The following is a 22,596-nucleotide window of genomic DNA, read 5'->3' on the forward strand; positions in this document are numbered from 1 at the left end:
TAACTTTGAAAACACTCCCCCCCCTTTTCCAAATCAGACACCCATCTTTATATATAATCTATGAATCAGAAGACAAATAAAACGAGAGCTGTTCTTCACCACGCCAAAGCCAAGCGGAGATTTACCTCAGCAGTGCATGCAGTAAAATAATCCCATCACCCTTTTGTTTGTGTTTACTGTTAGTGTGTCCTCTCTCTTTCTTGCTTTCCTGTGCCTAACGTGTGTTTGTGCACTGCAGTTGGTGGTGGAAACTAAGGCAGTGGATCTGTAGCTAAGGGTAATCCTGTTTTTACTTCCTCCATCTTCAGCGAGGAGCAGGGTTAGCCCGGGACAGCTGGTCAAACCCCGAGAAACCGATCCGCCGGGGCCCGAGCACATCTCCCCCGCCGGCCGGGCTCGCGCAGACGCCCGCGGGCGGAGGGCGGGTTGGCGGCGGCGGCGGGCGGCGGGCGGCGGGGTCCGGGGCGCGGGCGGCCGTGCGTGCGCGCGCGCGTGTGTGTGTGTGTGTGTGTGTGTGTGTGTGTGTGCGCGCGCGCGTGTGCGGGGCTGGGCCGCCTGGGTGTGTGTGAGTGCGTGAGTGTGCGCGCGCGGGCTGGCCAAGGCGCGTGTGCGCGTGTCTGCGCGCAGGGCCGCTCGGCGCGCTCGGCAATCGATTACAGGACAAGTGCGGCCCCGGCGGCTCCGCGACGCGCGCACTCCCTCGCGCCCACCCGCGCGCCCGACCGCGACCGCGACGCCCCCAGCCCCGCGGCCCCCGGACGGCGGACCCCTCCCCCCAAGGGGGACCAGGTAACCCGCTGCCGAGAGTGCCACGGCGACCCCAGCTCACTCCCCCCAAGTCGTAACAAATCTCACCTTTTCTGCCGGCCGGGAAGGAAGGATGGCAACGGTGCGGGGAGGTTCATGTCGGCCGCGGGAAGTTTTCTTTCAAACTGGGATCTGTGGCGAGGCCGGGCGGAGGGGGCGGACGGCGATCCGGGCGTCCGACGCGGAGCGCCGGCCCCGGCGTCCTGGCCCGAGTCGCGGTTGTGCGCGTGGACCCACCCACTCAGACTTCGCAATAAACTCTGCCGTGTAATTTCGGTAAACGGCACCCGATGGACCAGGACGTGAATCAGGACAGGGGGAGTCCTCGGGAATGGATTGCGAAGGAAATTCAGGTCTGAGCTGAAGCTCAACTGTTACGACTTTGAAAGTGCTGCCCGGTGCAAGTTTAAAATTAGAGTGTTTGCTTGTTTTTTTCTACCCCAGGCAACTGCCACATCCCCCGAAGTCCGAGTGAGCGGGTGAGGGTGCAGAAGGTTAGGAATAGGTGTTGCCCATCGGTATCATCCATGAGTTATAGCTCAGGGGTTTTTTGGGGGGGAGGGGGAGAACATATACATCGTTATGGTAAATGCATGTTCTTTCTACAAATAACATTGAGCATCTTTCTTGACCACATTTGCAAAAAGAGGGAATTAGAGACTTCTATAATTAAAGGGAAAAGGAAAATGAAAGGAGCTGACAATACTGAACTGTGTAGTCCGAGTGGCTTAAATTTGAAAACACATGAAATTATCGGGACCTGCCACACAGCATTTCTGAGAAACCATATCATAGATTGTAAAGAAAATCAATGCTGATAGAGTAGGAGCGGGCTCCGAACTCCTGCACCTTTCAAGGATCCCAGAAATAGTTGCTGAGTTTTGTCGTTTTGTTTTGTTTGGTTTTCCTGCTGAGGAAAGAGAAATGATACGTTGAAACTAAAATCAAGTATATCTTAAGCACCACTCTAAGTCTGGGGAATTCTGAATGCCTTTTCTTTAGGTTTTGAGACGGAGACGGAATTCATTCACATTGATATACACTAAATAATGGATACCATGTAACTTGCGTAGTGTTATGACATTTTATAATGACTTTTGAAACGTTTATTTCATACATTGCATTTATTAAACAATTGTGCCAATAGGCTGGTTATTAAATTGTGGAAAAGGGTGCCATTCTGCAGAAGAAATTAATTTTCAATTCCCGACAGCTGTATGTTGGTAAAGCCTTTTTTTTTTAATCCTGTCAGTTACCTAAATAAAAGTAATTTTCCTGAAGTCATATTTGGGAAATACAAAATAGAATTCTACAAATCATTTTAATCACCCCAACAGATTGTAAAGATTTTAATCTTAAGTTATCTTAGAAAAGTGGAATGTTGCTTGTAATATGTACATTCGTAGTTCATAAAGGGTAACATGACTTCTCTAAAATTGCCATAAATCCCTCCTAAAAACTAAGCCTAAGTGTTTAACTACCTGCAAAGTTATGGAGGTCCTTAGAAAAGGTGAATTAAAACATAGTCAAAATTAAGATGAAATATCTAGATAATTTTAGCAATTGAATTCTTTGGTAGAAGAGGTTCCAAGGTGAAGTCTTAAGGAATCATCCTCAAGTTCCCCAAAGCCACCACAGCTGATAAAGCTTTGCCCCCTGGCTGATCAGAGCTAAATTAAGCTCTTGAAAGACTATCCTATCCATGAGTTACTTTCATTGGCTCCCTAATCACCAGAGGCACACTCTCTCCCTCTAGTGGCTAAGTGTACAGACATTTTATGTTTGATGACTGTGTCCCCAAGAATGGGGGATTTGGGCAAGGGGCAGTGGCTCACAAATTTAGCAGAAATTTCATGACCACTTGTGAGAATTAAACCACTTTGGGAAACTTGTCCCTCTTTTTAACATCTTCTGTACCTTTCTCATTTGCATGTCATGGTATATCCAACTTACCCAAAGAAGTCAAGATTATATGTACATGCTAAAACTAGGGGTTCTATTTTGTCCTCTGCAGTGGAATAGTCCTAGCTGTGAGACTTACAGTTCCACTTGTGGAAAGGAACGTTTGTATAAATTGTAGTAATTAACTTTGTTCACAATTTTTGTCAACAGTATTTTTATAGTAGAGAATATATTTTTTTCCATCTTTTGTCATAAACACTGCATACACTTTAAAAGTATATATATATATGGTTAGACTATGCATAAAAATGTACCACCGGGGAACTGCAATACCATACTCTTCCCACTACATCCAAAGACAAAACATACCTGACCCCAGAACCAGTTTTTCAGCTGGTTCTTTCTGTTCCTTTCTGTACCATCCTACCAAAATTGCCTTCCCAGCACCAACCCCTGTATTAGCACCTTGCACATTTCCTTCATTATACAATTTGTAAATATTTTATTCATTTGTTGAGTTTTTAAAAGAGAAACTCACTCCCTCACTAGGACATCATCTTTTTAAGGGCAGGGATTATGTCTGTCCTGCTAACGATTGTTTTCTTAGAAGTAGCACAGTATTTGTAACGAGTTGGTACTCAAACATTTACTGAATGGGTGAATATAGAGCTAATTACATACTCACCAAGTTTCCATATGTTAAACTCTGTTTTCAAGGGACAAAAAGGATCGCATAGCAGAGATAAATTCTCATTCCATAAATAATTTGGTCAAATCTTGGATCACAAGTCATGTTACAAATTAATAGATCAGCTCTGGCTTTTTATGGTCCATGTGAAGAGTGAGAATGCCTTCATTGATGTGATATAAACTTTACAAGAATAAATAGTAGAAATGATTAAAATTGTGTATCAAATATAATTTTGAGTAAAATACATTTACATGACCACTCTGTTTTATAAACAAATTATTTGAGTTAGTACTTGATAATTCACGAACCAGGTCGACTATCATAGAATGTAACAGATTTAATTCTATAACTACTAAGTGCAATTAGCAAAACAAATATAAAAGACAGTGTAGCTAAAAGGTACATTGTGAAATACCAGTTTTGCTTTCTTTGGATGGTTTATTTTAATATGTTTTAGATTTAGAAACCCTAGTACCCTTTGAAGGAATTTGGATAAAAGTTCATTTTTGTTTGTTCAAGGAATTAACTCCACTTAATTTTTGGTTTTGTTTCTATCAGTGGGTAGGAGGAGACAATTTGAAACATTGCAATACTTTCCTAATATCAAGGGAAAAAATGGAGAAACTAATTACATATTAATTTTTTATTTAGATGGTGTTGCTGTGCTAGATATAGAACATAATCACCCAGAGTAGGTGCCCTAAACTAACTTAAATCCCAGAAAAAGTGAGGATGAAAAAGAACTCATAGGCACAATGTTTTAAAACCGATTGCTTGTTTTATTTTTATCAGGTGGTGGTGTTCTCTTTGAAGCGGTGTTCTCTTTTTAAGTGGAATATGGAACAATGGTCTCACATTCTCCTGTCGACCTAGATTGGCACTATGAAGAAGCAAGGAAGCTAGAATTGGAACCATAGTTTCAAAGAAAACATTCTAAGATACCAAATCCAGTTCATAAGTAAGTCATATTAATACCTTCCAACTTTGCTTCCCTGACTACATCCATAGTCTGGGGTCTGTCTGGGTGGCATGTGAGTTCCAAGTGGTAAGGGTCTTCTGGTTCTGTCCATCTTGAACAATAGTTTCTTTTAACAATTCTTAAAAGTGTCACTTTGCAATTAGAGATAAGGCTCTTGTACAAACACCCATGTCCCTAGAAAAGGTAACATTATGACTTAAATTCACACTTTGATAGAATAATATCAGATTTCTTCTAGAGAGCATGTTTTGATGTAGAGCAGATGCTATCTCTATCCCAAATGAGAATTATAAATTGTGGAAGTTAAACTTAGACCAAGGGGGTGAGGACTGGAGAGGTTTCTGAATAAAAAGGAAAGCACACATTTTTAAAAATGTCATTAGAAGCTATGGTAGTTACTTTAAAATGCAGATGTGTTCAACATTTGAGGAAATGAATTCCATTAATGCAAAAGTGAAGGAACTTTGAGCTGGGTGAAGTGTTGGTGGCTGATGCTCAAAAAACAACTCTAACAAGCATTGAAAAGAACATTTCTAAGAAACCCTAAAATTATCAAACACAAAAGGTATAATGAGGTTATTGGATTCTCCAATAAAATAGTAGTACAAGGAAAGAAAAAGGTGATTTAAATTTTTGGTTAACAGTAAAAGGAGAAGACATTGTCTAACGATCGTCAATTTAAATACAGGAAAGTAAGCACCAATGAGGAAAAGAAAGAAAACCAAAAATAATCATTTGACTTTGGAATCAGATGGTGAAAATAGGACAGACTAGCCTAAAGATCTTTAATACCAACAGTTGGATTCTGCTGGAGGTAACCATAGTCTAAAGTAGGATAATGACAGGTTGCATCTCGAGGGAAATATTTGGTATGTAAACCAGTGCCAGTAAGAGTATTATCCTGATTTTTTTTCACTCTTGTGGAAAACCCATGGAATTACATGGCCAGTATTTATCCTTCAACAGTACAGCAAACTAATCACATGTTTAGACAATGCTATATGGACTGAAGAAAATAGAAGAACATATTACAAACAGAAAATGAAGGAAAGAATCCAGGAATTCAACCTTCCCACTTTTTATAGTCTGGTCCTGGCAATTTAGGGAGTTAAAAGCCATACAGGGATAGAATCAGAGAGCCGTTTCCTGCCTGATAACAATGAAAGAGGGTGTGTGGTGTGGCAGGGAAATGAATCAAAGAAAGGTCAGTTACAGGTAGTAAAAAATGTCACCTCCCCCAGTTCTCATGACTTGTGGTTTAGAGAAAGGTTAGCTTAATATAGAGGTTAGTGTTGCATTCTGAACACTCAAGACGTGATATGTGAGGATGAGAATAACACCCACAGTATCTCCCTAGCAGCTGTGTTCAAGCTTCAAAAAAGTACTTCAAACTTGATGCCATGGTGAGGTACTAGACACCTGGGAAAGTCCTACTCAGTAGACTAAGAATATCATCAAAAGTCTTATAAACTATATTCCAGAAATAGTTTCATTGGAAGACTGGTTTTGAAGTATACCATTACTCCTATGAGAAATAATTCCTATGCAGAATCTGTTGTACATTAGGTTGACGATTTAACTGATTTCAGTGAAGTTGGAGCATCTGTGGGATTGGGAAAGCCATATGTATATATATCATCATTGTCATTATAGGCATTTTTTTTTTATACCAGGCATGATACGCACATTACATACATTATCTCATTTACCCCTCACACTCATTTTTAAGAGAGGTAATATTTGCCCTATTTTCACATAAAGAAATTGAAGCTTGGAGATAATATTATCTTGTCCAGGGTCCCACAATGTCAGAGCTGGACTCAAAGGCACGTGTTAAGTTCTAGAAAGCCCATAGTAATCACCATGTTATACTGTCTCCTAAATAGCTAAATATATTTATTAATCATACAAACCTTTGCTGTAGTTAAATCCAGCCCTTTCAGTAACAAACTGTTGGGTAACAGACCAATATTGAACCATGTGGAAACTGAATGTCTACAGTGTTCTTAGGAGGTTAATTGAATGTGGTATCAGCACAGAGTTCTACTGGATCCGCTGCCTATCTATGTGTGAGACATGACCTATTTGACATCTAATACTCTACCATCAGGTATTCATCTGTACCTACCTTGACCTCTTCTGGTCCTGACTAGTTTAAAGGGCAGTAGTGGCCTCAAGGAAGAGCTGTTTTATTTAGGAAATACATTTAAAAATAATAAGTGAGAGGATACAGGATGGATATGCTTGCTTGTTTGTATTGCTTGAAAGAGGAGTGTCAGGGACCATAAAGGTTTGGGAGGGGCAGAGCAGTGGGATATTGAATCAGAGAAGAGGAGATAGCAAGTAATGTTTGAATTGAGAGAGTGGGAGAGATGAGTTGACTTCACCTGGAGCTCCAATCTGCCATTCCAATCTCCATATCAACTTGCTGACTCCTTTAATCAGGAATCAGATGGATAGCCACACCTTCAGAGGTTAAATATGCCTCTTATTATTTATATCTTTACACTGTGGCCAGAGGTTGCAGTAGCTATTGTATTACAAAGTGAAAGATTCAAGTTAAGAAGCCTTTATAAATGTTTCAGAGTCCAAATTCCTGCAGATCCGTTCCCATAAAGTGGCTCCTAATTGGGATGATAGCCTCCTAACACTTGCTTCCCCCTGCACTTCTGTTTTGAGTGTTCTTTCCTCTGAGCTTAGGCAGATTCAGCTTTCTCTGCCAAGTCAACTCCATTACTTCTTTCAAAATCAGGATAAGAACACAAGGTTGCTTAAGGCCTCTGGATCTTAGGAAGACTGGTTCATTCATCGAAGTCACTAGATTTTGCCAAGCATTGTACACCGAAAGCTGATGACGAAAGGAATAGTTATAGTCAGGTGACAATGCCAAAAAGCAAATATAAATGAACAACCTTGCTAAGAGCAAAATATTCTTTTGTCTCTAGTCAGAACCATAGGCTAAAATGCACCTTCAAAGACCAATATAACGGGTATCATATTGGAATTGAATATTCCTTCTTAAAAAAAAGAAATAGTACCACTTCCACCAAACACAGAAATCTCCATTACAGCGTCTTCATAGGAGACCTTTCAGTCAATGAAATCATTTGTGTTTAAGTCTGCACATATATACTGCAATGCAAAGGAGGCATAAAGTTTATCGATGTAGCTTATGGAAATATAAAGACATTTCCCTGAGCTATAGACATTCTTCAGTCTCCATGACAAATAAATATGTAAGTGAAAATGAGTAGTTTTTATTCACTTTCTAAATTCATTCCAGTTTACAAATAGACTGTTCACAGGAGTAAGTTCATAGTAAGCTTGCAGCATCAATTTAAAATATGAATCATTTAGTTAAAAATCTATACATATTTTTTCAGAACAACCTCATGATAAGAAATCCTCATTGCCTAAAACCATGGTTCACCAACTTGCTTTCTGTACCTAAGCTATCTACATGTTTAATTTATTCCTATTTAGTTACATCTTTCCTTTTCTGAAAAAAGTTCTAAGCTGGACTCACTCCCCCATCCCTAGTTTCCCACTCCATCCTAGAGGAATATCAGAGTATTGCAGTATTGTAGCAGTTGTAGCAGTTTGAAAAATATTCCCTAGAACAGTGTTTTTCAAACGTCAGGTTATAACCCATTATTGTCTATATATATAGTATGTATTGTGCCATAACCAGTATTTTAAAAACATGAAATAGAATGAAATAGAGTACATCACGTATAACAGGGATAAATAAAAAGGTAAACTTTCACAGATACCTGTGAAAGTTTGGGGCACCACACTACTGGGTCACCACATAAAATGTATTATTATTTTTTTTTTAATTTATTTATTGGGGTGACAATTGTTAATGAAATTACATAATTTCAGGTGTACAATTCCGTATTACATCATCAATAAATCCCATTGTGTGTTCACCACCCAGAGTCAGTTCTTCTTCCATCACCATATATTTGATCCCCCTTACCCTCATCTCCCTCCCCCCACCCATAAAATGTATTTTTACCCTCTATGGATTGCATGGTCAAAAAAAAGGTTGAAAGCAATTATTCAAGAAAATAGATAAATTGAGGTAAATCACTTGATTGAAATACTATACAGCAGTTGTATACTTGTATATCAACATGAATTAAATCTGAAACATATTGGGAAAAATAAGGCAACTGTAAAAGGATTCTTACATTGTTAAGAACATTGAAAACAATATTGTATATCGTTTACTTACATACGTTTAGTAACAGTATAGTAGAATGGAAAAGAAAGATACCACTTTCAGAACAGCAGTAACCACCTGTTCTGACAGGGAGAAGGATGGGGTGTACCTGCAATGTTTGATTTCTTAATCATGATTCTAGAAGTCAGGAGACCTTTGTACTGTTTTATTCTGATTGACTGACTTCATTTCTCTGGTCCTTATTTCTTCATATACAAAATGGTAGGATAATACCAGAGAGTGATCAAAGTGTCTAACTGGAAGGAGAGTTGAAATTTTGAAATGCAGATGTGTTTTAATTATATCATACTCAAACCACACAATTTAAATGGTTTCTCAGTGTTAATCGGCTCGTTGATGATACAAGTCAGGCTGGATAGAAGCAAGTCATGTAGAATCACAGTCTTTCATTCTCTACCATTTTACTCTGACTTTGATGAAAGATAATACATCATTTTATCTCAAATGATTAAGTTAAGAGATCACCATTATCCTCATCTTCATCATACTCATATAAAGTGGGCCTAGTGACCAATGGTTCTTCTAATGCCACTGAAGAAAAGAGTGAATGCTTTGAAAAGGCCAAATTTAATTAAATGTATGTTTTTATTGCTAAATATTAAAAGAAGATCACTGTTTCAGGTGACCTTTCAGTTTAGTTTAGCCATGTTTTATCTTAAATAATTGATGGTAGCCATGTCTGGTCTCCTGTAGTTCTTTTATATATAAATTGGAAAACAGGCAGGAGTTCTGTTCAAGTCTGATTTGTGGTTACTGTTAGAAGTTGATTATTGAGTGATCCCCCAATACTTCCTGAAACACCTTGCATTCACAGTAGATTCAGAGAACAATAAGATGAAAAACTATATATAACATAAAAGAAACTAAGAAGCAAAGGGGAAAGAAAAAACATCAAGAAATTATGGTTATGGAAGTCCCAGGGGGCCAGGGAGAGGGGATGGGGGGATGTGGATGCCAGCGGCACAGGCTGGGGCATCACCTCCGGCCTCAAACCCGAAATGGCGCTGCTGCCGGAGCACCTGCTGAAGGCCCCCCCCGCCCCCCCCGCCCCCCCCCCGTGGACAAGCAGATCAAGACAGGGCCCTTCCTGGAGGCAGTGTCCCACCCGCCGCCTTTTTACCATTGCCTCGTGTCCCCAGTGTTTGTTCCCATCAAGGCGGACCTAAGTGGCAACGTCATGAAGCCTCTGCTTCATCCAGGTCTTCCTCCAGAGAATCTGTGATGGGGAGCAGGACAAGAACCACCCCAATTTCTTCCGCATCAATGCCACCAAGGCCTATGAGATGGCCCTCACGAAGTACCACAGCTGGATCGTGCAGAAGACCTTCCACACAGCGATGTACATGGCACCCTATAAGTCTGACTTCCCGAAAGCACTCTCCACAGGCCAGAATGTGACAGAGGAGGAGTGTCTGGAGAAGATCACCTCTTCCTGGTCAACTACAGTGCCACTATCAACGTCATCAACGAGATGTACACCAACATAACACCTAACTCCACTACAAGGTGTAGGTGTGCCCAGTGTCTGCACGACCGGGCCACCCGTCCCCCAACATGCAGCCACTTGCAGAATCAGGCAAACCTGAATCATTGTGAATCAAGCGGATGGTCCCTGGCCTGCCTGCAAACCCTAGAGTGGCCCAGAGTCTGACCAGGGTCTGCAGGGGATGGCTCAGGTTTTTTAAAAGGCATTTCTTGGGTCTGTCCTAATGGAGCAATAAACAATGATCCTACTTCCGAATCACCTTTGAATTTCACAGCAACACAGATTGACTTTATACCTTCATTTCGGTGTGATAAAAATCAATTCATGTTCTAATCGAGTCCTAGGGATTTGGGGGTTCCCCCCACCCGGAACATGACACTGGGGGAGCTGTGTCCTGCACTTCACTTTAAAAATAATCACTTGTCCTTCTCATGATCTGTCTCAATGTTTTGGGTATTTTAAGGACCCTGAGGAGTTTGATTTGAAATTATACAGGATCCCTATTGTGGGATTTTTTTTTTTTAAGCAAACTGGTATGTGTTCTGTGTTTGCACAGCCCAGCCTGACAGCACTGTCATTATAGACCATGCTCTTTCTTAACTGTCTTTTTCAAGACTGGTTTTTTTATAGCTGAAAACAACCAGCAAGCCTTTGATAACCATGGCCAAGGGGACTTTATTTTAAACCTATCAGGCACAAATAATTGACCAGAGATGACTATTTGCATTCTTCTGCATAATTATTTTCTTCAAGGACAGCTTTTCCAATGCAAGAAACTACCTATGGTGTATTCTCTCAAGGGGGAGGCAATGAATCCCAGACGCAGACACCCAAGGAAATGCCTGGCTGCCTTAACTGCCCTTCCTGAGACTAAAATGAGCTGTATTTTCGAAAATGTTGGGATTAATAGAGGAACTCTCCAAAATTGATGTGTGTTAAAAACCGGATGAGGAACAATTGGTGATTTTTATGCAGAAACTAACTAATCGTAACACATAAATCTCTATTTTGGAATAAAAAAATAATTCTGGTTATGAAAAAGCCACAGTTGAACAAAAAGCTTACTTCTGAACTTAGCAACCAGGCAAAAGAGGAACCACACTAATTGCTCTAATTGTCTAGGAAGCCTATGAAATCATCAGCGCAAACACAGACACAAAATTTCCCAGCTTAATGTTCCAAGAGGAATTTGACTCAGGTGATACCGACAAAAGTGTCATTGGTGGTACGTGCAGTGATTAAAAGCCACCCTCCAGAAGGCCTACGGTCAAATCCCAGCTCTGATAATTACTGTTCCTAACAGTTATACAATTTCTTAATCTCTATTTCCTCGTCTGTTAAAACTGAAAAGTTATAATAGAATTTACCTTGTATTTTTTAAATTAAATAAGGATTAAATTAGTTAATATTTGTAACTGGTCAAATCAAGGGTGACAATAGCCCTATACCTTCGTCAGGGTTATATCATGTTTCTTTAATAAATTAAGCCAAAAATGTTCTCAAAAGCAATTTTGCAAAGGACATTCTTAAATTAGTGTGATTGCAGTTGTACTGGTAATTATTGTAGTGTCATAAAAGCTGACACATAGATTCATAACTTATTTCTTGATTGATTTCCTCCCCAACTTTTTTCCTTTTTTTTTTCATTTTTAAAAAAAGAAATCAGAAAAATAAACATATTCTCTGCCACCTGGATTGGAATACCCATTTCTCATGCTTGCTCTTCAAAATGTAATCCTAATAAAATATGTCAGATTCTTGTTTTTCTATACAGACCTCGGCCAACTGTAAATTAGAGCATCTGTGTCACTTCTAAGAAAACCTCACATAGCAACAAACAGCTAAATTAAGCCACTCTCATTTAGGGGTGCAAAGTTTTTGGCAATTTGCAAACTAAGATATCTCTCCCAAAGACTAAAAACTGTCCAGTTTTTTGTTCTCCCTCCTTGGGAGTCTTTAAAATGGAAAATTTTAACTTAAGCTTTTTTAATGAAATCAAATTAAAAAAACAAACAAAAATCTATAAGACAAAAAACCTTGTCTATAAAAAGACAACATATCCTGTAACATTTATAAGCAGCTTTAGTTCTGTTGAATCACTAAACCACATTTTGTACATATTGTGCCCCTGAACTATGTTGCTACCATACATTATAAATACATGATTCCTAATACCATTTAGGTTAACTTAGCACCTAATATCTACATCAATAATGTTTTCATGTAGCTCACAATAGAATACGTTTTTTCAGGCATGTGTATCTTATCTCCCTTACTACCTAAGAGCAATTTTGGAGAAAGACTGGGTAATCATTTTTTACAATGTTCTTATTTCTTAACACAGATTGATTTACACAGATTGGGTACTATTATCTTTGTTAATAAATATTATCATGGAGATGGACTCCTTCATCAGTAAAGTAGTATAAAATATTCCAATGCTGTCTAGTCATTCATTATTAAAAAGCACTTTTAATGCAGTTTCCTTTGTCTTCTTCTATTTTCAAATATCTGTGCTCTTTTTTTTTAGGCCTTCGCACTTTGGCTTATTAAACTAAGCTATTATTGTGTATTATTGTGTATAAGTGTATTATTTTACACTTATTAACAAACATCTCTGATTTGTTCAAATCTTTGTAGTGTTTATAAAAAGTACATCTCTTAAGTGTTTTTAATCCTCCTTTTTAGAAGTTATAGTATGGTTGTATTTCAGTTCTCACTGTACACCTCGAACATTGGTTTGTATTTCGAAGACTATATTCATATTATGTACTTTTAAAAAAATGAGCTTATGTCTTAAAATAGTATATGACTTCAATATGATCACAGAACTAAAACTAGGATTAAAGGCTAGCTTTCAGAAACACCTGTTATATATTCTCAATTTATTTTACTAACTGAGGCTAGAGAACTTCGTGAACTTTTAATTTTTACTGTTTTATTTTTATTTGTTTTTCTTTTAGGTGAATCTAGTATTTTACATTTTTCAATGAAATTGACAAAGTCAGTTTTCATTTGAATGAAGATGCATAATTAGTTTGTACATTAAATTGAAAGTAAAATGTATATGCTACCACTTAATAGTAATGCAGAATTCTAGCCCAATGTATCTTAGTGTTATCTTTTGTTTTCATTTAAAATATTGTTCTATAGTAGATTTCTTTAGGAGCAATAGATTTTAGGAATTGTCAGAATTTTTAATTTATCTCCTTTCCACTTAGTTCATATCTCTCACTTAGTTACATAAAAATTTAAATTTTTTATTGGTAAATATATGTTGCAAGTTGGATGGAGAGGTTTTGTTTTTTTTTTTCACTGCAGGGAGTGAGAACTTTATTGTAATTAATTTTATTATTTAATCTTTGATTAATTCTAAGAAATATTTGAGGTTTCTGTGGATGATATTAAGAATCTGAAGAATTAACTTAGGAGGGTATTGTCAAATGACCATCAAAGTATAGGATTAAATTTAAGGTGATGTCATGAAAGCACTCGTATATTTTGACACAACCCATTCATTTGATATATTGTTTATCGTATCTATGCATTTCAGGAGGTCGTAGTCATAAACTTTGAATATCCTTTTTTAAAATCTCATAATTGAAGTAAAATTAATTGTGATGTGAAATAATAAAATTGTAAAAAATTACTATAGCTTGCATATTATTGTTACTGAGCTTTGATTCTTTACTAAAAGTTGATATGTTGCTACCCATGGACAGAATAATGTGTGTTTTAGAAAAATTATCCAATGCATCTTATAATAAAAGCCAAAAGATCTTTTCAATAGAATTAATAAGTTGTTGCTTAGATTTATTTTTAACAAAGCAATTTTATCAAACCTTATCTAGCCGAGTACAATAACAACAATAGGGGAAAATCAGAATCTCTCTCATTACCTGCTTCTATAATTGTGCATGCATAAAGTATGCTTGAAGCCTTTGAAAGGAGAGATTGTGCAACCTGAATACTAATTTTGTGAGTACTGTAATTTCACGTCTGCTATCTGTGTTCAAGCTGGTTGTGCTTTGAGGAGCAGCTGAGGCTTTATGGAAAACTTTGTAAAACACTGTATTTAGAAGCAATTTTTTTTTTTGCATTATGTACTCTGGGTATTTTTCCTCCTTTGTGTTTTATTTTGAGAACATTTGTATGAAAACAAGATCTTTGTTTCTTACAAGCACATCTGCTCTTGCTGCTTATAGATTATGAGAAGTCATCCTCTGTGACATCATAATCGTTTCCATGGCAACCAGTTTAGCTTAATTTTTTTGAAAATAAAAAGTTACAGACTGTCAGTAGCATCAAATTGTTTATATCAAAACAGATACATAGCAACTTCTCAGTTCTGCAACCACTACATGTGGCTTGTTCATTTCAAAGCACTAAAACTGTAGCCTAATGCATTTAATTCCCTTAAAGTTCATGAGACTGAGAATTCCAGCTATCCACAATTTAGGGCAAGAATGGAATGTTTGAGGAAACAAATTCTGAGTGACCAACCTTATCGTAGTTCAGTGCCCTGTCACATGGCTTGCTGGTGTAAGTTCAATGAGGGAGGAAATATATGAGACACTGGTGTTTTATGTTCTACAGTAAATAATGCAATAGACTTGAATAACAGCTGTAAGGCTCCTGAAGCCCTTTACTTGGAATGACTTTATGAACAGGCACATTTACTCAGTCACTTCAGTGCTGTCACTACTGTGATGAAATGTGACTCCGAGAGACCTCAGAACATAATCATTTGGACAGCGAGCCAAGGCTGCTAAAGAGGACTGGAACTAGGAACAGGCTTTGTGGCATGTTCTGTTACATCAATATTTGTCAAAATTATGACGTTTTAGTCACAATAACCAAGCAACCCATAATGAAATATTTATTGAGTACTTGCTATGTGTATAGCACAGTATTGGGATTGTGTGTGACGTAAGGTAGTACACACACAATCCCTGACCCTCCCAAGCCCTTCTTTGAGGTTAATGCCTAATGATTGGTGTCGCCTTTTCTTTCAGGACTACTATTTTTATTTAAATCCTACCCCCTCTTATTTCATTTTATTTTAAAATGTGTGCATGTTTGATATGAACCACATTAGTTCAGGATAGTTCGTGAGCCGAATGTGACTAACCTGTTCTATGTTGAATCCTGAGGAAATTTGGAGAGACGGGGAGAAAGCTTAGAGGCAGATGCTTTCTGGTGAACTTGGATCAGAATGGCCGTGATGAGATCACAGACCTGGGTATGAAGCAAGTGTCAAGTTTTACTGATGGCAAACACATCCAATTATGAGTCTGAAGATCAGGAATGAGAAGATGGGCACAGGTACTAAGGACAAAGCATCCAAATCAAGGGAAGGAGGCCTAGGATATCCATCTAAGGAGAGGTGGGGCAGACATGGGGCGAAGGTCAAAATAGGCAAATGGCAGAGGTCTAAGCAGGGGCACGGGCAATATTGTAGAGGTCCAGCTACATGAATCAGGGACCTCATCAAGAAAGACCGAGGTCAGACAGGATAGCCATACATGTGGTACCAGGGGACAAGGCAGGAACCAATTAAAGAGCATCTAAAGTGTCAAATGTCCTATGATTGAGCGACTTTATGCATATATTCATATATGTATTCATGTATTCACTCAATCAGTGCCAAACACTCTGTTAGACACCAGGGTTAATAAAATGGACAAAGCTGACCTTATGAAACACATTATACTGGGTAAAGCAGTGAAGAATTAAGTCAGCAAATAAATGTATAATGAAAATGTGTATGTAGTATGTGTCATGAAGGAAATAAATGAGTGGAGGTGGGGGATGATGCTTAGGTATCACCGAAGACCCCTCAGAGAATATAACATTGATTTTTTACAAATCTTGATCCCCACCCTTCACCCCCAGCCATCCTGGCCCACCAACTTTAAAGCTATAGCTATTTAACATACACATCCATGGCTAGTCCTACTCCAGGTTTTCTAATCAACCGGTAGCCACCCTACACACAGTGATAGCCACTACCCAAATCTTTTTTTTTTTTTTACTTTATTGGGGAACAAGTCTTTTTTTCCAAGTCAAGTTGTTGTCCTTCCAATCTTAGCTGTGGAGGATGCTGTTCAGCTTCAAGTTGTCCTTTCAGTCTTAGTTGTGGAGGGCGCAGCTCAGTTCCAGGTCCAGTTGCCGTTGCTAGTTGCAGGGGGCAGAGCCCACCATCCTTTCGGGGAGTCGAACTGGCAACCTTGTAGGTTGAGAGGACGTGCTCCAACCAACTGAGCCATCTGGGAGCTCAGCGGCAGCTCAGCTCAAGGTGCCGTGTTCAATCTTAGTTGTAGGGGGCAGAGCCTACCATCTCTTGGGGAACTCGAGGAGTTGAATCGGCAACCTTGTGGTTGAAAGCCCACTGGCCCATGTGGGAATTGAACCGACAGCCTTCGGAGTTAGGAGCATGGAGCTCTAACCGCCTGAGCCACCGGGCCAGCCCAGCCACTACCCAAATCTTCATATCCCTGAATTATCCCATATGTCTGTTTAATTTCCAAGGTCAGCTAACATTCTTAACTTGGTTGGTCCTGTTGCCACTGAAGCCCCCATAATGATAAATCCCTGAGTTAAAAATAGCTTATTATGAGAGTGGAGGTTGCTTCTATTCATTAGAGGCTAACATTTGTAATAGACAAGCACACATGTATCTCAGTGACTTAACACATTAGAAGTTTTTCTGTTCAAAACGTTTGGTGCGATTTAGGACCTTTGTAAACTTGCTCAACCATCCCTTTGGGAGACAAATCTACTGCAGGCTTTTGTGCATCTACCTGGCAGACGAGGGAGGGAAGACCGCAGAGGATCATGAAGAAAGTTTCTATTGACCAGGCACGAAACTACTGTACATCCCTTCTGCCCACATTCCACCACATGACAGAACTCATTTAAATGGCATACCTAAGTATGAGAGAACCTGGGATATACAGTCTCACTGTGTACCCTGAAGAAAAAAAGAAATAGGCTTTGGTGAGTACGATAGTGTGTGTATTTTTATTCACCAAAAAGTCCATTTCACTCTTTACCCACACAAAAATACTTACTCATCCTCTCCCTAAGTGAGATCATCCAAAGCCCCATCCAGTCACTGAATGGCTCAAAGTCCAGGATCTCCAGGCTCCTGCCTGTTGCAGCCCTCTCAGGTCCAGTCAAGGCTGGCCGCAGATGAGCAGTTGCACAGGTTCTCACACTCAGATGGACCCCTGCAATTGGTTTAATGCTTGGCTCTCACTGTAATAAAGTCACTAAGAATTTTATCTTTGAACTTGTGTTTTTTTTAAATGAAGTCCAATGGGATAATGAATCATGCACATGAGAAGAGCAGATACATCTGCATGTCCTCCGTTCCGCATACAGTGTTTGTGTTGCCCTTGAACGCAGAGTTCCTGCGAACCTCTAATGCTCTTAGCAACACTCGGTGTGCGTACCAGGTAAGCATGTTATATCTACAACAGTTAGCAGGGCATTGACAGCGCTGAGAGATTATGCTTTCCATTTGAACCAAAAACTGGTTTCAAACACAGAAGGAAGGCAGTGGCATTTAAGAAACAAAAGACCAAGGAACTCTTATTATATCCTTTTTTTTTCTATACTCTTTGCCTTATTAGCTAACCACTCGCACTGAAATGATGTCATAGAAGGAAATGGAAAGATAAAGCAACTATAACTTCTTCTTTCGTTCCTAAGACAGAGAATTGAAAGAATGCACATACATTAAGAGGAAAAATAAAAACAGTTGAATTAGTTGTTTGCTGGATTTCTACTGTTCTGATAAGAAGAAAACGCATATGCATGTTTGAGCCACAAATTCAGAATTGTGTAATTTCAGTAATTCCACATTTGAGTTAAATGCTTTTGTATTTCCATTTAAAACTGGCATTGCACAATAAAAAGATAAATAGTAAAGTTAAATATTTCTTTACTTAGAATGACATTTTAAGTAGCAAATATAAAAAACCATAAAGTCAAACATACACTATAAAAGAAAGGATAAGACTTTATATTTCAGTGTATTTGATGGCATCTTTTCCCTCCTTATCAAACAAGGGGCCACACATTATTTTCATTTTACCCCACAAATTATGTAGTCTTCCCGGGGTCCAGTGTAACTGCAATAAAAGCTTCCAATCAGAATAGGGAAGACTAGATTACACATAGCAGTCAATGACTCATAGAAATTTTTAAATCCTTCCAGGTAGGCACTGTGAAAGGTGACTACCCAAGATGAAGATAGTTTCTTGTTCTGGCCCTGATTGTTCTTTCTGTGGCCCTTGGGTCCTCTCTCTGAGTTTCTTTCTTAACCGTTATCTTCACAGAAATATCTAGAATGATTGTTGAGGAATATTCTCTCTGTGGATTGTGCAGTTTGCATATCTCTCTTCCTGCCCCAGGGTCGTTTTAAGGCCTTTTTTATCCCTGACTCAAGGTTTCTTTGGCACTTCAATTTATTTTTAATTTTTTTTCAGTAAGTTTTGATCTATTTGCTTCCAGTTAGTTCCATGTGCCAAGGTTTTTAAATAGTTATTAAATTTGCCTAATTGTTTCCTGGTCCCCATGTTTTTCCTTCAATTTAATAGCAGGTACCTTGAGGCAATATGAAAAAATATGCTAAGGTGGAAAAGTACCTCTCTTAATCTAATGTTTACTGAAGGGCTGAGTTGTTTGAGAAATCTCACTGGCCCTTTTGTCATTCAGGGCTATTTTTTTTATTTCAGGTCCCAAAGCTATCAACTCTTCAACCATGGAAGGCCCTTGATCCCTGAACTTTCTACTCCTGCCAATTTCTGCTTGAAAATCCACCCACACTCACCTGCGTGCATGTCTTTCTTACTTAAGTAGCAGCCAACACACGATCACACTGACAGTTCCAACTACTTCCCCTAGAGCTATAGGCTCAGTAGATATGTGATCTGCCTCCTAGGTTCTCCCATGACAGCTTCACTGAAAATTTGCTGAGGTATAGCAGAACTCTGCAGACAGGCAGCCTGCTCTGTTGTATTTTCACCTTCTGCTGGCCAGTCACTAAACCAATGCTTCTCATTTCTGGGTTTTGTTACAACAGCAGTACATGTCAAAGTACCAATTTCTGTACTTGTCAAGGTAGGATAGCTGCTGTAACTAAAATCTCAGTGCCTTAATATACTGAGGCTTATTTTTATTCACATAACACATTAATGTGGGTTTATGATAAGTGACATACTACTCAGTGATTAAGGGAACCACCCAGGTTCCTTCCATCGTAAATTCTTTCGTATTACCAAAACCTACATTTTTGAAAATCTTGGTTTAAAATCTTTTGTTGAAGCAATTAAAATGTCTGTTTAGAAGTTCAGTTTATTTTAATACTTGCATTTAGTAGCTGTCACAGCTGAAAAAGACCCTTCACTATCAGAGGTAGAACCAAATGAAAGAAATAATTTGCACTAAAAAAAAGGATACTCAGTTTTCAATCCTGTTCACAAATGTTCACAATAATTTAGTTGAAATTTTACTTGTAAAATAAAATTTCCTTGATGTCATTTAGTAGTTCTTTCAAAGTAATCAAAAGATTGACTATTTCGTTTTTAACAAATGCAAATCCACTGAAATATGTCAGAAAAATTATGTTTTTAAATTTTCTAGATATCAGCATATGAGAGGTGTTTTTAAAGATGACAGATTTACTTACACTGTTTTAGTTACAAAAAAAAAAATTATAGTAGAAATCATTCCTAAAATTTCTTTTCAAAATGTGGCCTCTGTAGCATGAGATTCTTTTTAAATGCAATTACTACTTAACTCACTGTTAAAACATTACCTCTACCATGAAAGGCTTGATTATTTATATTTTTGCAGGTGTCTATTAGGCAGCATAGCCACTGGTTCTCACATAAAATGTAACCAATCAGAAGCTGACAGTCATGGGAGCTCTTGGGTGTAGACCATTGAGGTCAGTCACCCAGGGCACAGAGGAGAGTAAAGGAGTGAGAAATAGATCAGAAGGAGTCAATGAAAGATATTTGACACAGCCATAAAATCACATACTCTTACACATGCATACTGGAGAGACAAAGTGAATCAACGAGAATACCATTGTCAAGCCCTCTGGTTGTGGAACTCCTACACTTCCCTCAGAAAACTTGTTATATGTGATGAGAGATCATTGGAGTCTCTAGTGGGGTCTCATCTCTAAACATAAATAAAACGACATGTGACAGATGAAGACAAATTATTATTTTTATTACAAAAACCTAGGTTAGAAAACGTACCTTAATGTGAAAGCAAAATGGACCTGCTAACGAGGCCCCAGAATTAGCAGATGTACCCAGTCCTGGCATTACTAAACTGGGACAGGCCAGAGATTTTTCTGCAGACCCCTTAGGGAGCATATACTATACCTCTTTTGACACCTAAAAGTACCCTATCGGACCACTGTTAGACAACTGGACCTAGCTAGCACTGTTAGTCCTGGCTTCGTTCCTGGTAAACATCCTGGCCAAAAGGAGGAAGAATTGCCTACCTTGTGGTTAGTTTTCCTCTAATCTATGTTGACTGCCATGCAGGTAAACCAGAATCAGGTTTAACTCAGTCCCACTCCCAGCCAAGCTTCCGGCCCATCTTCCACTGAACATGCTTTCTGGGTCTTTGTGGACAGCTTAGCATTTCCCTGTCCCTACTGCTCAGCTCTAAGCTGAGTGCTAGTGATAGTATGTCCTCCTTATGATTACAAATGAAGGCCAATCTGTTATATCAGTGCACTTAAGTCTTTTCTTTATCTGGTATGAAGATTAGAATCACAATATTTTACTTGCTTCACTCTCAGCAAATCAAGAGAGAGGTTTTAAAAAGAAATAGAAGAAACATCTTATAATGTAGTTTATATGATGGATAGGATTTTGTGTTCCTACCCACCAATGGCTTCATGGTAAAAAGAGGATTCTGAAATTCTGAAACTAACAGGAAAGGTCAGTGTTTCTTGGGGGAGGAGGAGGTAGAGGCAGAAAAGAAAGAAGGAAATGCAAAAAGGTTAGAAAGTGTTATATCTGGATGTTCTAAACATCAAAGGAAGAAAAATGGAATAATAATGGTGAGTTAAGGATCTGAAGACCCATGAATCAATTTCTCTCTTCCCCATTGAGTAATATGAAAAGGGAAACGAAAGGTGTAATCTTCACTAGAGACTAAATACATGCTGTGGTGTTTTCTGAAGGAAAAAAAAAGTCGCTTAAGGGGAATGGATAATGAAATAAGATTAGAAAATGATAACTGCACTTTATTTAATATTTTTGGTGACAATTATAAATATGGAACTGTGCAAGGAGAGTTTAGATAAGTGAAGCAGAGTTTTATAATGCATAGTAGAAAAAATAGACTCTGTGGGAAATGGAAACAGAGAAGATAGAATCAAATCTGAGAGTTGGGAAATAGTGATGGGGCAGTTTTGGACCTCCGATAGCTAGTATGAATAATAGGAATTAGGGGAAGAAGTTGGTTCAGGGTCCCCTTAACAAAAATATTAGTTCATGAATGTGATTCAAGTCCTAAGCCTACTTAATGCATGGAATTTCCCTGGTCAGAGAGATTGTTCAAGAGTCAGTAGAGGACTTAGGTGGTTCAGTTATCAGGAAGTCCAAGACTTTAGTTGGTGGTTGGGGTAAACAAATTTAGTCAATCCATCATTCTCTTACTCTCTTTTCCTCTCACCTCCACCCTCTTATTGTTGTTATTGATAACCATTTTGCAACCACACGGTTAACTAGCCTCGGAATAAATTTGCCACACTACAAAGAAAATTGAAGAGGAAAACAAAACTGCTACCTGGGAATACCATAGAGTTGCTGGGTCAAGTCTTACCTGCAACTTCCACTACTAGTAAAATTTTGAGTTTGTGAGTCAATAAAATTACCCTTATAATCAAAGCTAGTTAAATATCATAACTAAGACACCTTTGTGGATTACATTTGTATTCATCTACTAAAATATTTTATGTTTTCCATTTATTTGAATCTCAGCTCATGTTCTCATGCTGAATTTATTTGCCTACATTTCTTATCTTTCTGCACAGATTTTGAGCTCCTTGAGGGCAAGGACTGCAATTTACATATTAAATATTTCTTCTAGCTTTCAGCATACTGCTTTGCATATAGTAGTGCTTAATAAATATTTGGAAAACGAATAAATCAAACTTGTACATTTGATCTCTTTAGCACCATACTGTAGTTAACACATTAACAATTCTAAAACTGTTGAATAAACTGAATATGAAACCATCATTGTCTATTGTTTGATATTTTGTTCATTTGCTTCTCTTCCTTGCTATAGGAAATGCTGTAATAATAATTTGCTTTTTTACTTTCTTCCCCATGGACCACAAAAATTCCTAAGATGTCATGACAGTTCATCTAAAGTTCTAAAGATTAATAAGAAATAATCAGTGTTATCAGTTCTGTTGATGATATTCTAGCCAAAAGCTA

General features: G+C 38.4%; 2 protein-coding genes and 1 pseudogene across 13 annotated transcripts in view; 2 read left to right on the top strand and 1 right to left on the bottom strand.

The window, feature by feature from the left end:
* IKZF2 (IKAROS family zinc finger 2) overlaps window positions 1-1,209 on the bottom strand; it is a 148,554-nt gene extending 147,345 nt beyond the window's left edge. For 3 of the 11 annotated variants that reach the window (XM_081051523.1, XM_081051518.1, XM_081051526.1), the window contains exon 1: window positions 126-314. The gene's annotated coding sequence lies outside the window, so the exon portion shown is untranslated. Of the gene's footprint in view, window positions 1-125; window positions 407-855 lie in introns of those variants that run through there. The other 8 variants (XM_081051517.1, XM_081051525.1, XM_081051528.1 and 5 more) reach the window with 8 other exon arrangements.
* Window positions 61-22,391, top strand: LOC308498573 (uncharacterized protein; the record flags this gene model as incomplete). Its single annotated transcript, XM_081050789.1, has 6 exons — window positions 61-141; window positions 309-476; window positions 571-789; window positions 4,193-4,358; window positions 17,431-17,574; window positions 18,859-22,391. The coding sequence occupies 4 exons, from the start codon at window positions 61-63 to the stop codon at window positions 4,271-4,273; spliced, it is 549 nt and encodes a 182-aa protein (XP_080906915.1). The 3' UTR covers window positions 4,274-4,358; window positions 17,431-17,574; window positions 18,859-22,391.
* On the top strand, window positions 9,627-10,415 carry LOC308498825 (glycolipid transfer protein-like; annotated as a pseudogene). Its single transcript has one exon. The product of its transcript is annotated as a glycolipid transfer protein-like (transcript).
* Window positions 22,392-22,596: the final 205 nt, after the last annotated feature.

This window comes from Rhinolophus hipposideros, assembly GCF_964194185.1.
Source record: "Rhinolophus hipposideros genome assembly, chromosome: 6".
NCBI classification, from domain to species: Eukaryota; Metazoa; Chordata; class Mammalia; order Chiroptera; family Rhinolophidae; genus Rhinolophus; species Rhinolophus hipposideros.